General features: G+C 44.0%; 1 protein-coding gene across 5 annotated transcripts in view; it reads right to left on the reverse strand.

The window, feature by feature from the left end:
* XRN1 (5'-3' exoribonuclease 1) overlaps nucleotides 1–16,572 on the reverse strand; it is a 120,434-nt gene that overhangs the window by 18,164 nt on the left and 85,698 nt on the right. For 3 of the 5 annotated variants that reach the window (XM_053306886.1, XM_053306887.1, XM_053306885.1), the window contains 6 exons: nucleotides 15,127–15,196; nucleotides 6,211–6,436; nucleotides 5,307–5,405; nucleotides 2,201–2,296; nucleotides 2,001–2,115; nucleotides 1,246–1,307 (listed from right to left, as the gene is read on the reverse strand). In XM_053306886.1, coding sequence (XP_053162861.1) covers nucleotides 1,246–1,307; nucleotides 2,001–2,115; nucleotides 2,201–2,296; nucleotides 5,307–5,405; nucleotides 6,211–6,436; nucleotides 15,127–15,196 — 668 coding nt within the window. The remainder of the gene's footprint in view (nucleotides 1–1,245; nucleotides 1,308–2,000; nucleotides 2,116–2,200; nucleotides 2,297–5,306; nucleotides 5,406–6,210; nucleotides 6,437–15,126; nucleotides 15,197–16,572) is intronic. The other 2 variants (XM_053306889.1, XM_053306888.1) reach the window with 1 other exon arrangement.

Below are 16,572 nucleotides of genomic sequence, written 5' to 3' on the forward strand. Positions count from 1 at the left end.
TTAAAAGGTGAAACTGATATATGAGACAGATGCATTACATGCAAAGCGAGATAAGTCAAGCCTTAATTTGTTATAATTGTGATGATCATGGCGTACAGCTCATGAAAACCCCAAATCCACAATCCCAGAAAATTAGAATATTACATGGAACCAAGAAGACAAGGATCGAAGAATAGAACAATATCGGACCTCCGAAAAGTATACAGTGTACTGTGCTTGATTGGCCAGCAAACTCGCCTGACCTGACCCCATAGAGAATCTATGGAGCATTGCCAAGAGAAGGATGAGAGACATGAGACCAAACAATGCAGAAGAGCTGAAGGCCGCTAATGAAGCATCCTGGTCTTCCATAACACCTCATCAGTGCCACAGGCTGATAGCATCCATGCCACGCTGTATTGAGGCAGTAATTGCTGCAAAAGGGGCCCAAACCAAGTACTGAATACATATGCATGCTTATACTTTTCAGAGGTCCGATATTGTTCTATTCTACAATCCTTGTCTTCTTGGTTCCATGTAATATTCTAATTTTCTGGGATTTTAGATTTGGGGTTTTCATGAGCTGTACGCCATGATCATCACAATTATAACAAATTAAGGCTTGACTTATCTCGCTTTGCATGTAATGCGTCTTTCTCATATATCAGTTTCACATTTTAATTTGCATTACTGAAATTAATGGACTTTTGCATGATATTCTAATTTTCCGAGTTTCACCTGTACAACATATATACAAGCATTGTATACATACATAACACATATGTATATATGTGTTATATATATGTACATATCACACACACACACACACACACACACACACACACACACACACACACACTCATTGGCAGGAATCATGCTGCCAATTTGTGGCATGGCCAGGACCCAAAGGGGTACTTCAGGCATACCCAAGTGCTTGTGCATAACCAGCAAGACTTTTGCCCTTTCTCTGGACAGAATATCATCAACTGCTCTCAAAAGCAAAATGCCATATGGTATTGGAGATTTCTGTCCAAGTAACCTTATCATAGTCCACCTGGCCAAACAGTACAATTCCATGGATGCTTGGAGCCTGCCCATGATTCTGCAAGGTTAGGAGCAGGGATGGGAGTCATAAGAATGGTTCTGCAAACTGCTGTTGTCTAGTATTAAAATATCTCTTCCATTAACAGATCAACAGCAACAGTGACCTTGGAAAGAACAGAGCTACAGTAATTAGAATCAGCATGGGACAAAGATAAAAATTACCGGCTTATTTGATACTTTGTGTGCTTGTCCTTCATTTCGTGGACCTTTAGAATCTTCTTTAGCTACAAATACAAAAGTTCACAATATTAGCCAAACAAGTTAAGAACAATTTTTCCAACAAAATCAGATAGGGGCGGAGGGTGTGCCTCTTTTTGGCCCAAATCAGACTATCTTTTCCTTCTTGCTCTGTATGTTCAGAAGGCATGACAAAAGGGACAGACTCTGGATGTAAAGTCTTAGCAGAGAATTATCACAGCACGGAAGGTCCTCAGTGGAATGAAGGAAGAATATTAGGGAACAGAAAAAAAGGCTGTGGTAATACAAATAGTCAATGAAAGGAATGAGCCAGGGGTGTAGCTGTAATTGAGCAGATGGGTTCTAAGAACCTGGGCGCCCCCAGCTCCTAAGGGCTTCCCAGCTCCACCCATTCCTATTTTCTTCATTATCTTCCTTACTCCAAGGGGTCACTGGGGAAAGGGGCGAACAAGGGCCTCTGGAATGAGCTAAAAATCAAATGCTTATTACAGCAAATCAGAGTGGTCCTGATTTTCACCCTTTCCTGAAAACTGGGAGCCACCTCTTGGGAGAGATTTCCAGGTGTTAGGATAACACTGGCAACACCTCTCTCTTCCCACAATTTGAGCATCACTTGCATCAGGATTGGAAGAAATCTCCAGAAATAAAAATTCTTTTGTGTTCCAGAACTGAAGCTTTACACTGATGAAAAATAAACAAAATTAAACAAGAGTACTCACATTTTTTAAATGATTCCGGTTTTCTTTGCTGGCCCTTGAAGCTACTCTCATTGAAACCAGGTTTGCAGAACTGGCTACCAGTACTTAGCTTTATATACTGAGGTAAAATTTCACCCTAGAAAATGAGATTTTTCAGTAACAAAATCCTGCATTGGAAATCCATCATATATAATCACACTCACTTCGAGATATAAACTAACCTTCTCATGCCTATTTTGTTGGGCAGGCAGAGGCTTTCCAGAGCTTTGCAGTGATTGCCAAATGCTGCAAAATTCATCATCTTGTTTACTGTGAGCCTGATGGGAATGAAAAATAAAAAACCGATTTGCATGTGATGAAATTGCTGAATTTTTGCAATAAAGAGAATAACTAAGGTTATATATAAATTTAGAGGAGAGTCAATTCTGCCTTAATATCATCACGGCACTAGGCATGATCAAGTTTTAAGTAGCTTGATCATTCAATAAGCAAAATAAAGGAAGGAGGTAAACTGGGTTGGATGACATCTTGAATTGGGGTGGATGACATCATCAAACCACACCACTGAGTCCCTACAGCTTTAGCAAATTTGGTTCAAATCAGTTAGGTAGTTCACAAGCTAGCCCACTTGAGCCTCAAAGGTTTATGCATCCGCCATCTTGAATTGGGGTGGATGGTGTACATCACAAGCTACACCACTGAGGTGTCCCTACAATTGTATCTGATTTGGTTCATATTAATCCAGCTATTGCAAAGTTGATGGAGGGAATACACACATGGACAGAATGCTGGGTGATCTCATAAGTCTACTGGAAAGTAGGCTAAAAAACTGAAACCAAAACCACTTATTCTATTATCCGTGTTGCCCTACCCTAATATGAAAAAAAAATCACGAATTTTGAGAATATACATGTACAAACATTTTGTATAGGGTGATGGCCCAATTACCCTACTTTCCCAATTAGAATATGCTCCCTGACCCATTTTTTTAATAACAGCCTCAGCCCAAGGTGCATATAATACATGAAGATATAGGTGGGCTTTTTTGGAGGGGGAAGGAGGGAAATTTTTTACAAGAAATACCTGCTTCACAGAGCCACTTCTTTCTTTGCCCCTCAACCATGTGCTCCCACCCTCTCCTCTCCCTGAACCAACGGGCTCAAATCAGCTCTGAAATGACTGGACCATTGAAGTTATAGGACAGTCAGTGATCTTCCTGCTCATTTCAATGTACCATGTACTGTAGAATATAAGTGCAAGCAGCAAGATCCTAATCCTGCCAGCAAGAAAACTGTTTCCTGCCAAGGCAAGTGATAGACTTTGCACTAACTAGCAGTAGTCTTCCTTGTACAGGCCACTCAGGGACAAAGGAAGGAGAAGAGAAACAAGTCCAAGTTTAGTGGTGCATAACAATGATTTTCCTCCATTTTCTTTTAAAAGTCAGCACTGCATATAGTAAGGTAAAGGTAAAGTATGCTGTCAAGTCGATTTTGACTCCTGGTGCCCACAGAGCCCTGTGGTTTTCTTTTGGTAAAATACAGGAGGGGTTTACCATTGCCTCCTCCCATGTAGTATGAGATGATACCTTTCAGCATCTTCCTATATCGCTGCTGCCCAATAAGAGTACCAGCGGGGATTCAAACTGGCAACCTTCTGCTTGTTAGTCAAGCATTTCCCCGCTGCTCCACTTAAGATGACTTGCATATAGTACATGGGGACATATTGTAATGGGAAAATTAATCCTAAGAAGAAAACCTGAGGTCCAAGTGTTCTCGAAGTTTGTCACAAGAAGCCAGCTTTAAGTATATGGTCAAGACAAGAGACTCCCACCTTCATTTGGAGAGCTCTTGAGTCACCCACTTTATGGCTGTCAAAGCCTCACTATACAGATAAACAGGTTGCTTACCTGTAACAGGTGATCTGGTAGTGATGCCTTGACATTCATAAAACCTGCCAGTCCTACCCCGCAACAGAGTGCAAGCATACAGTACAAAGAGTCACAACACATATGCATGCTGTTATAAGGAAATGGAATGCATTAACAGATATATTTTTATCAGTCGGCTATACAGAAACTAAGTAACAAGATGCCTAACCGCCACAATAGGGTACTGCACGGCACGTGCAGGGGCGGTTAAAGGGAGTCACGAGGCGCTAACAAATACTACCCGAAGCAGGCCTGCGCAGGCGCAGAACCCACCTTTATGAATGGAGAGGCATCACTACCAGATCACCTGTTACAGGTAAGCAACCTGTTTTTCCTTTAGTAAACCAAGTTTTTTCTTCAATGGAGTCTAGAGAAATGACATGGCTACAAAAACAATAGAAGTATTTCCCAATTTCTCCCCTCTGCTGATGTTCTGACTGAGCCCCTCTTCTGTCTTCATTCTCTCTTTATCCTAGTTTTCATTTTCCTTCAATATATGTTATTTTTTGCCTGTCCTAGCTCTAGCAAAGGCTAGGTTGTTATAAGTGTGGAATTAGCTTATGTTGATTCTAGTCAAGGTGGATTAAAATCAATGATTTTTATTTAAAAAAATAAAAATGGATTTTTTAAAATTTAAATTGATTTTTTAAAAATAAGATTTTTTAAAAATAAGACCAGCAAGAATTAGTCTTTATGTAAAAAATTGATTTAAATCTAGTCTTTATTGACTAGTGATTTAAATCATGATTTAAATTGATTTGATTTAAATCAAATCCACCCTGATTCTAGTGCATAAATGCATGCACTGAAAGGTGGGGGAAATCCACTGTACCACTATATGCTAGTGTGATTACAAGGACAAAAAGTCTTTTGAAGACTTCTGTCAAAACAAATCCCATATTAAGTTATTGTGAATACATACCATGATAAACAACAGCTTTTTTTTTTTTAAGGCCAGAAAGGTATTTGAAAATTTTATTTTTATATTTCATGTTTTTCCTAAATCTATTGCAGCTTACTACCTTGTAGATAACATAATCTAATCTCCTACTTTGACCTGATGTTATTTTCTGTTCTTATCCTTTTTTCTCTTATTGTTCATTTTGATTATTTTATGGCTATCTTATCTTGACATTGCAAACTTATTCTTGTGTGATTGTCTATTTTGAAAGACAGCTTGAGTGTCAGTTGAAAGATGTGGTAAAAATAGTCCAAATAAAGAAATATAATGGGCACACTTTAATATTTGTCTGTGCTTGCAAAAAACCAAACCAAACCAGAACTTTAAAGCTTCTTCCCAATACTCAATATGGATTATAGGCTCCTAGGACAAAGAGCGGAATATATATGTAAAACAATAATTTAAAAAATGTAGTAAGAAAATGAACACCACCACTTACTTTATATTTCTGACTGCTACTTAAATACGCTCCTTTTTGAGGGGAATAATTGCCCTGATTTTCAGCTTTCAGACAATTATGCTGTCTTCCATTCAGTTGCTGAATCATGGATTAAGATAATAAAAAAGTAGCTTTTCATTTCTCTTTTCCTCCTCTTCAAAATATTCCTCATTCAGTTTGTTTTTGTCAACAGAAGGACACCCCAAATAAATACGGTCATAATTTTTATTGGACACAATTATGACAGTGAGAACCTCTTCTGCTAGTGAAGGAGTGCATGGATGGGTTAGGATGAATATCCTCCTTTACACCAATGGAGGGCGGGGCAGTGGCGAGAACATGCTCACCCTGATGTCACTAAAGGATTTGGATGATCACCCCTCACATGTGATTAGAGGATGTGCCAAGGCTGCATTGGCCCATCGTTTAGTAACATCAGGGCAGGCGCATTCTTGCCACTGCCCCATCCTCCTTCACATGTAGAGAAGGATATTCATCTGAACTCACGCCATGTATATAGCTGTAAAACCTGCACTTTCTCACCATTAACTGCTTTAGATCACCTTCTTGTCTACTTTATTTAAAGACACAAAGTTACAGGACAGAATCTATCCCAAAATATATACACAAAGAAAAACATCTCTTAACGTCACAGTAAATAATATTTCCCCAACCTCAAAATATATCTTAAGAGATAAGAGTTTTGGCTGATGTCTTCAATCTGGTTGAACTAATTAACCATTATTACAATAGTAACTAAACCTTGCCTAAAACTTAACCATGAAAGAAACTCAAACATTTAGTCATATCCATGCAGACATTTAATTCATGTCCACACAAGTCTATATTTAGCAGCATCTTCATTTTCTGTGAAAATCTAAGCAACAACTAAACTTGCACTTACTCGAGTTGGAACAAAGAGGGAACGGGGGGAATGGTTGAGACCTCCTAGATGTGCTTTTTGTGAAGATCCAGAAAATGATTCAGATGAATAGGAGCTGTAGGGACTCACAGCTGGCTGGGGTTTGACAATGGCTGTTAGCTTTTGATTTCCAGTTTCAGACCGATTACCATGAGAAATATTAATTAAGGCACTGGTTGGCATGCGGTACGCTTTGGCAGGTGAGCACCTAAAAGGAGAAGAGAAAACTTATATGCAGATATTTGTTTTAATGAGTTATTCTGCCAGCATACTATTTTGCAAAAGTATATGGGTAAAAGACAGTTTGGATATAATCCTCAAACTTAACAATGCTGAAAGCAGAAGATAACATGAATGTGAACCTACAGTGCATGGACTTCTAAGCAAAGAAAAACAGGTTGCTTACCTGTAACTTATTATCTCTGTGGGGATGCATGGTCACTCATAACTGGGTCTTCTGCGCCTGCACAGGAGGCCCATGGAAGAATCTATAGCTCAGTTTAGGCTCTCCGGCCCTTTAAGGTGTAGTATATTGGAGCCTACAAATCTGGCTGTAGAGTGCCTCCCTCTTCGGTTGTTGAATTGGCTGCTGCAAAAGGACTGACGACATTAAGAGATAGAGAAGACAGCAGACAAGCCACAGCAACACAAGTAAGTAAACAGTTCATGTCAAGCTAGCAGAGGGGACGGCCTGGAGAGTGTTGTGAGTGACCATGGATCCCCACAGAGATCATAAGTTACAGGCAAGCAACCTGTTTATCTCTGTAGGGATCCATGGTCCCTCACAACTTGGTGAGTGACTCACCAAGTACTTTCTTTAATACTGCCCGACCAAAATTGGCCTCTGAATCAAAACGCAAGTCCACAGCATAGTGATGGACAAAGGGCAGGTCTGATGACCAGGTGACAGCCCTGAAAATGTTCTTCATACTGATGCCCGGCATGTGGGCAGCTGAGGTAGCCATGGACCTAGTGGAATGCACCCGAATTTGGAAGGGCAGCTGAACGCTTTGCTTCTTCCAACAGAAGAAAATTAGATGCACCAGCCAGTTGGACAATCTTTGTCTAGAAATCGCAAAACCTTTACTAGCTCCTGCATAGGAGATGAACACTTTGTTAGAGCATCTGAATGCCTTTGTGTGATCCCGGACACCTCTGCGGACATCTAGGGCACGCACAGAACGCACAAGAGGCATAGATGGGTCACAGAAGAACTTAGGCAACACAATATCCTGATTGATATGAAAATCCAAAACAATCTTAGGGCAAAAAGCAGGATCCGGACACAGAACCTCCTTATCCGAGTAAAAATTAGAATATGGAGAATCAGCCCTGAGAGCTGCGAGTTCACTTAAAAGTCGTGAAGACATGTTGCCCAGAAGGAAGACAGTCTTTAGGCACAGCAGTTTCACGGAGGCCGGCAACAGAGGTTTGGAGGGGGCATCTGTAAGTGTGGACAGTACAAGTGAGAGACGCCAAGGCTCAACCGGTGCCTGCACTGGGGAGTACAGGTTAACATCTTTCAAAAAATGTTTGAGTCAGGGTGAACAAAAATCGACTTGCAGTCCCAGCCCGGGGAGCAAGCCGAGACGGCAGTGAGGTGAACCTTAAGGGAGATGTTGGAGAGACCCAAACCCTTGAGAGAGGCGAGGTAGGGAAGTATTTGGTGTATTGAAGCCTGAAGCAGATCAAAGCCCTTAGCAGACACATAGGATTTGAAACGCTTTCATTTGCACATATAGTCCCACCTCATAGAGGGCTTTCTCTCATTTTACAGGACCTCATCTAAAAGTTCAGCCTCCATGCTGTTAGCAAGAGTGTCTGAAGGGTATGGTGTAGGATCAGATCCCCGTCTCTCATGAGGAGGTCCCGTCGAGGTGGAAGGTGAAGGTAAAAATCCTTGCATAACTGAAGGAGAGCCGGAAACCAGGGTTGCCTGGGCCACCAGGGACAGACCAGGATGCACTGCATGGATGCATCCTTGCAGTATCTTCCCCACCACTCTGGACATTAGTGGAAAGGGTGGGAAGAGGTAATACAGCCTGTCCTTCCATTGCAGCTGGAAGGCATCCCCTAGGGAGTTCGGGCTGATGCCTGCCCTAGAACAGGACACTTGACATTATGCGCAGTGGCAAATAAGTCAACGGCAGAGACACCCCAGGAGTCAAACACATCTGACAGCACAGAGCCATTCATTCAAATCCCACTCATGGAGAGTAGAGAAGGAGAGACCCTGGCTAAGAGAGTCAGTGTCATGGTTCAGACTTCTGACTCAGAAGAGTCAGAGCAGGAATGGGAGGATTCGCCTGCTAGTGAGGGCTCAGAGGCACAGCAACAGCAGTTGGCAGGGAGACCAGACTCTGGAGCTGAGGATTCGTAACAGCTTCCAGACATGATTTCTGATGGGGAGGAGCCTGGGATTTCACCTGTCTTGAGAAGATGGCTCAAGAGGGAGGCTCAGTGGAAGTCACGCAGGTGCACAAGATCACTAGAGAGGAAGCTGAAGTGCTGACTCAGGGAAGCCTGATTGGCTGCTAGTTCTCTTGAGCCATATATATTTGGCAGTCTCTGAATTGCTCAGGTGCTGTTTGCAACTTTTGCTGGCCCGCAGACAGTGTGCTATTGAATTCCAAAACTTTCTCCAAGTTCCAGTTTGCCTTGTTTATGCTTTCCTGCTTTGTTCTGTTAATTCCTTGCTTCTGTTGTCCTTCGCTATTTTCATTCCTTGCTCTGTGTTTTCTGTTCACTTATTACTCAGTTATTGCTAGAGTGGGGGTACCTAGTTCAGTTCAGGGGACTTAATTCATTTACTGTTTTTTCTTTGTGAGCCTTTTATTTTTCACTTGTGCAGTTCTGTTGCCGCTTTCTGTTAACTCACCGGGGAGTGCTGAAGGGAGTTGTAAATCCTGTTGGGTTAGTCGAGCTAACAAATTTACGACAGTCAGCCTAAAGGTTATCCTCCCCTTTGATAGGTATTGCCATGGGGAGGATATCAAATCTCAGGCACCATTCCCACAATTGCAATGCAAGATTATTCAGGGACTTGGATACAGTGCCCCCGTGATGGTTCAAGTAGGTGATAGCCGTAATATTATCGATATGGACCTGAACCACTTGGCCCTGGACGACAGGTAGGGATGTCTTGAAAGCAAGGAAAACTGCTAGGAATTCTAAAAAGTTAATATGGAGCTCCTGCTGCTGGGAGTTCCAAAGGCCCCATGCCTGGAGGGAACCACAGTGAGCACCCCAACCCTGCATAGAAGCATTGGTTGTGACTAATATCATAGGATTCAGTTCTTGAAAGGAAACCCCTTGTGAAAGCGAATCAGGCAGTGAACACCAGAGCAGGTCTCACAAGACATTCTCTGATACGTCTAACCACTTGTTCTGTCTAGATTTGGCCAGAAGACAGACAGCAGCCAGAGTTGTAGTTTTCGTAGTTTCGCAACATGCATCCACCACAGTCATGTTGCATGAGGCCATGAGGCCCAGCAGGCATTGGATGGACTGAGCCTGTTGCCTAGGGGAAGACTGGAAGGCAAACACCATGGAGGAAATGGCTTAGATGCATTCTACAGGTAAGTATGCAAGCTCTCGCCAGCATTCAGGATTGCACCAATGTACTGGATTACATGCTCAGGGGTCAGGACAGATTTCTTCAGTTTGACACCGAGCCCCAGTTCTGCCAGGAGAGAGGGAGAGAGAGAGATGCTGGTTGGACAACAGAGTGGATTTTCCTCTAGCCATAATAAGCCAGTCATCTAGTTAGAGAAAACAGGCACACCCTGTATGTGCAGATAGGCAATGACGGCTGCCATGAACTTAGTGAAAACTTTAAGGGTGGTACAAAGGCCAAACAGGAGCACCTTGTACTGGTACACCTTTGTACCCAGGCAAAAACATAGGAACTGGTGATGCTAAGACCTTATAGTGATGTGGAATTAGGCATCCTTTAGGCTTAGGGACACAAACCACTCCTCTTCCCACAACAAAGGGAGAATGAATTGTAGGGAGACCATGCAAAACTTGGAAGTTTTGACAAACTTGTTCAATTCCCTCAAGTCCAGGTTGGGACAGATTCTATCATCATGCTTAAGAACCTGGAAGTATCTGGAATAATAGCTAGAATGCATGGAAGAAGATGGAATTGGTCCTATGGTGTCCTTTTGGAGCAGTGAAGAAACCTCTTTTTCAAGGAAAGGAGTTGAGTGGGTGTATTTTATGCCTGCATGGGTGTGTAGAGAGTCAAATTCAACAGCATAGCCATTGGCCACTATACATAACACCCATGAGTCTGATGTTATTTGATGCCAGGAAGGGAGGAAGAGAGCAAGACGGATAGAGGCTGAAGTAACGGGGGTAGATACTTCCAGGTCCTCATTGTTAAAAGGACTACTTGGATTCGTCCTGAGGCTTCGATTTCTGTTGGCCCTTCTGGCGCTGATAGAAGGGGCACCTAGAGTACTGCCTAGACCCTCATCTGAAACCTTCTCTGTCTTGGGAAGGCTGAGGTTGGTACGGCTCCTTGTAACCATGGCGGTACCTGTGTTGGAAAGAACAAGTTTGAGACTGAGCGAAAGTCTTGGCAGTATAACAAGACTTTTTCAGTTTCTCCATAATCTCATCTGTGTCTTTCGAGAAGAGCCCCTTGCCATCAAATGGCAGATTTTCAATTTTATCCTCCCTGTCTGGCTCCAGAGGAGTGAACCTGAGCCAGGCATGGTGATGAACAGCGACTGACCTAGCCAGCACCTTGGGCTCCACTTCCGTCAGGTGCTTCGCTGTACTCAAGTGCTGCCTGGTAAGATCAGCAGACTTGGAGAGCATCGACAGGAAATTGGCTTTAAAGGCCTCAGGAAGATCAGCAATGTCCTCCTTCAATGTGTCCCAGAGGGACTGCTGATACTTGGCCATGCAGGCCAAATAGTTGGCAACTTTACGGGAAAGACAAGCAGAGAAGTCTAATCTCCTCGCCATAGAGTCCAATTTCTGGCCCTCCTTATCCACCGGAGCTGAATGTTTCTGTGTGGACTTCGCTTGCAGCGCACAGTCCACCACCAGCGAGTTTGGTGCTGGGTGTTTGACTAGAAATGGGCAAGAAGCCTCTTGGACCTGATACAGACTCTCCATCTTTTTACAAGGAAGAGTGGATGTCACTGGGGCACACAAAGCAGCTTCGGAAGCAGCGACCAGAGCCGGGAGCATGGACAACGCAGTAAGCTGAGTTACAGATGTGGCAGAAAGATAGCTATAAATGTGATCTTTGATTGTATCCTCAGGAAGGGGTGCTTCCAGACCTAAAGCCCTCACCAAACCCTGTATTTGCACCCAGTAGGATTTAGTCTCCTCCACTGGAGAGTTAGATGGTTGGTTTGCCACGTTATCATCTGATGATGTGCCCGGTGGAGCTTCCAAGATCTCAGAGTCAGGATCGAACGCATAAGAAGATTCCCCATCAGTGTCAGGATCCTCAAGTAACAGAGTCCTGGGGCGAGGTCCTGCAGGATGAACAGCCTGTGCAGGTACAGGCAGTATCACAGGGGCTGCAGGACCAGGGGCTTCTGGAAGGGTAGGAGCTGGGGGAGGTGCAGGCACCGATGGAGCTCAGGTGCATGCAATACTGCAGCACAGGTGTAGGCGGTGGAGTCCTGGGCATCAGCGTAGCAGGCCTCAAAAGGGCAGTCAGTGTGGCAGGGCATTTAAAGGCATCAGCGGGATTCAGAGTAAGGTGTGTTGGAAGGACCCCCTTGAAGAGGCATCAATTTCCACAGCCTATATTACTGGAAGTCATACAGCAATGCTGGGGAATTGTAGAGAAAGCATGAGTGGAAATGTTTCCTTGCCCTCAAATGTGGTGGATCAAAAGCCCCCAGGGAGCTGCTATAGTCCAGGGGGTCCCTACAAATATAGGAAGCCGAAAGGTGGAAGCGCTCCCTTCAGAGAACAGCTGATGGGCAAGCTGGTGTTGAGGTGGAAGGGCCACCTGCAGGGGTCTTAGGAATAGGCAAGCTGAGTTTGTCAGTGTCAAGACCCTGGGACAAGGTGAAACCTTTGAAAGTAGCGCCTGAGAGCGTTGAGTTAGCAGAGCTGAGTAGGCACTCCAGTTCCTTCTGAAATAGGCTTGCCAGTGCTGGAGAATCCAAAGGTGTATCAGGCTGCTACGGCGAAAGGCGGAGAGAAGACTGGGCAGGCATTGAACCATGGGAGATGACAATGGGCAAAGGTGGTGCTGAACAAACAGGCAAGAGATGGAGAGCAGTCGTCTCAGCGCCGAGAGAGGCCGGAGCCAGTGGTGCCACCACCACAGACACTGTTGATGTCAGGGCCGAGGTCACTAACACCGGTGAAGGCGGGCGTTGTGGGTTCAGAGCAGATGTCGCCACCGAAACATGAGGAACAGGCATCAAAGACGTCAAACACCTCGGAGCTGGAGGAGTAGGAGTTGACACCAGAGGGGTTGACGCTGAGCGCACCAATGTAGATCAATGTACCAATGTGCTTAAATTCCTTGATGCCGAGGGGACCGGAACCAAAGCTCTTGCCAGAGACTTGGAAGAGGATGAAGGCTGAGGATAAAATGAGGTGGCCGGCTGTGCCGAGTGTGATTCCGGCAAAGCGGAGGGCGTTGAAACTGGAGTCAAGGTTGAAGCACGCTTCTCACGCTTTTTGTGTGGCTCTTCCAAGGGCGAGTGGTGTCAGTCATGCTTATGTTTCCGGGAGTGCTCTCAGCCTCTCTCCACAGACTTCTTAAAGTCTGCACTTGCAGATGTGGTTGACACTGACAGGGTTGGTGTCAAGATGCTAGATGGCGCCATCTTCAGCGGTGACAGTAGGCTCAGCCTTGGATTCCCCAGATGGAGAATATTTTCATACAAAGAGGCTTTCATTCATAGTTCTCTACTTAAGCAGGTCTTTTTCTTAAGTGACAAACCGAACTTGCAGGTACTGGTATTATGACTATCCCTCAATCATATGAGGCAGTCAGCATGGCCGTCAGAGGAGGGCATAGTGCTCCGGCAGGTCACACACCTTTTAAAACTTAGGAGGAAAAACTATCCATGGTCAGCCAAATCAGAGACAAAATGCCAAGTCCAGACACACAAGTCAGAGAGTAGTCAAAAACAGTCCGAGGTCAAACAATCCAAATAGAGCATTAAAGTTGTGAGGCAGAAGAACAGTCAAAAATACAGCCCAGGTCAAAGCACAGGAGAGTAAGATAAAGGAGAGTCAAATAAATAAGAGTCAAATAAAGGAGAGTCAAATATGATATTTATAAGCACAGGAGAGTCAAATAAATATGATAAATAATATATGATAAATAAATAAAAATAAGGAGTTTTCAGAAAAACAGCCCAAGTCAAAACCAAGAAAACAGTCCAAATAACAATATTCACTTTCTCACAGGAATGAGGGAACAGGAGCAGATCCTTCACAAGGCAGCACAAGCGGTGGACGAGAAGGAACTGAAGAGGGAGGCCCTCTACAGCCAGCTTTGTCACTATATCACTATGCCTTAAAGGGTCGGAGAGTGCCTAAATGGAGCTATAGATTCTTCCGCAGGCTTCCTGCGCAAGCGCCGAAGACCCAGTTGTGAGTGGCCATGGATCCCCGCAGAGATAATGGGCAGTAATAGTCTGGATGAAGGATAACATACTAAAGTTGAATCCAAATAAGATGGATGTACTGACTGTGGGGGGTTGGGACCTGAGAGATGGTTTAAGATCTGCCTGTTCTAAGTGGGGTTGCATCCCGCTAAAAGATCAGGTACGTAGCTTGGGAGTGCTTCTGTATCCAAAATTCTTTCTGGTTTCTCAGGTTGAGGCAGTGGCCAGGGGTGCTTTTTGTCAGCTTCGGCTGATATGTCAGCTACACCTATTTCTGGAGATAAATGACCTTAAAACAATGGTGCATATACTGGTAACCTCCAGGCTTGACTACTGTAATGCACTCTATGTGGGGCTGCCTTTGTACACAGACTGGAAACTATAATTGGTAAAGAATGTGGTAGCCATACTAGTCTCTGCGACAACCCAAAGGGAACATATAACACTGATTTTAAAAGAACTGCAGTTGCTGCTGCTATGTTTCCAAACAAAATACAAAGTTCTTGTTACTACCTATAAAGCCCTCAATGGCTTTGGTCAAGGGTACTTAAGAGAGCACCTTCTCTGTTATGAACCCTGTCACCTATTAAGATCATCTGGAAAGGTCTGGTTATGGTTGCTACTGCTCGTTTGGTGGCAGCTTGGGACTGGGCCTTCTTTGTGGCTGTCCTAAGGCTTTGGAATATGCTCCCTATCGAAATAAGAGCATCTTCTCTGTTTGCTTTTAGGAAGAATCTCAAAGCACACCTGTTTTCTAAGGCTTTTAACTGAAATTATTTTTTAACTGTTTGTTTTAACTTTTTATTCCATGAAATTGTTTTTACTCTGTTTTATATTTATTGTGTTTTTAATTGTGCACCTTGCATAGAGATGTACCTATCAGGTGGTATATAAATCTGATAGACAAATAAATAAATAAAATAACGATGGTAACTTTGCTCATTAGAAAATGCTTACAACCCTTCTGTGCAATTGTTAACGGCTGACATACCACAAAGCCTTCCATGTGCATTTAGTGTATTGCAGGCACGGCTGCATCTTTCTAGTGGCTGCTGCAAAAGCACACACTTGCAGAAATGCTGGACTTGGGCAAGGGAGTTGGTAATAATGGCCAAATGATCATACAACTCCCTTACATAAGTGTGCGTTTTTGCAACTGCCATTAGGAAGATGCAGCAGTGCCTGCAGAACACTAAACTTGCTTGGGCTTCAGCATGTATGCCAGCTAGTGTTTTCCAGGACCTATTGAAAAACAATAAAAAGAAGCAAATCAGTTTAGTTCTCTCAAACATACCTTATTGTTAAGCCTCCATGAAACTCTTCATCACACAGAACTTCATACAGCACATCAGATTCTCTGCTGGCTGAAGAAAACATGTACTATAAGCCATCACTACTTACAAAATGTGATGAAACATGAAGGAGAAAGATTAGAATTTTTGGTTTAGTTCTACTATGTCTATGTTGAAATACCAATATTAGCATATTAACCTTTGCCAAACAGTTCTACATACAGGGACCGGAAGCACGGTTTCAGGTTCCAAAGCCAAGTGTTCGAGACTTGCTTAAGCTGGTGGTCCTGCTGGCCCTCACAGATATCCACTAAGGTGAGAGCAGAGGTGTACCTAGGTAATTATGGAGCCTGGACCTAAAGGCCTTTGGAGCCCCACCCCTGCATCCCTTGCAAATTAAGCATCATCATGCTTGGGTGGTCAACCATCACCACCCGGGATATCCTAAAGAGGATTTGGGGGGCTCTGGGGCTGTGGAGGCCATGGACTTCGGCTCCAAAGTCCAAGGGTAAGAGCGCCTCTGTGTGAGAGCAGGACCAATTTTAATTCTTGTAGGCATTTCTAAGCACATGTAAGCAGGAGCCATTTTATGGATCATTTCTGTGTGTTTTTTAAAGCCCCCCCCCATGATTTTTCACAGTTTTGGGGGGCATTTCACTGCTTGAGGGGCATTGCTGAGCACGAGGACACAAAGAGACCCCAGAAAGCAAGGCACAGTTGTTGTTTTTCACCCGTTTTAACTTTTTTGCCCTTTTTATTCAATCTAGGAACCAATCCCCCCTTTCCCCATAGGGATAATGACTTGTTACTCACGGTTTCATTACTAGAAGTAGTAGGCGAGGCCAGAACCCCTGAGAGTAACGAGGCTTGCCTGTAATCAGCTTTTTATCATGCAGATGTTTACTGTACTACAAACCTGTCTTTTTTGCATTTTATAAGGTATTCTAATTACTTGATTCAAATATGCTTGAAGACCAGCTTTCGCAGTAAAAACCCTGTCTTATGGCACCTTAAAGACTAATTAACTCATTGTGTCTTAAGTTTCAGATGCATAGTGTGGTCACTAGTTCTGTACAGAACTAGTAGAGGTGTGGAGCTGTAATTGTGCACACAGACTCAAAGAACATGTGCAAAGCTGCCGCCAGGGTTCTTTCTGTGGCCCCTGCACTAATCCCTTCTCTCCCCGCTGCAGGCACCCAGTGAAATTCTCCCTGTGTGGCAGCGGCCTCCCTGACCAAGCAGCCTGGGGTAGGCTGCCCAGCCTCTGCTACTCAGCTGACCTCCATGTATCCAGGATGGCCAGCTAAGCAATGGGGGTAGAGCAGCCTATCTCGGGCTTCTCAGTCAGGGAGGCCACTGCCACACAAGGAGGATGCCACTGGAGTGGGAGTGGGGGCAGATGACCCGTCACTCAGACATGGGCTGCCTATGCACTCCCTACACCACTG

Source organism: Hemicordylus capensis, chromosome 3, assembly GCF_027244095.1.
Source record: "Hemicordylus capensis ecotype Gifberg chromosome 3, rHemCap1.1.pri, whole genome shotgun sequence".
In the NCBI taxonomy this organism is placed as follows: Eukaryota; Metazoa; Chordata; class Lepidosauria; order Squamata; family Cordylidae; genus Hemicordylus; species Hemicordylus capensis.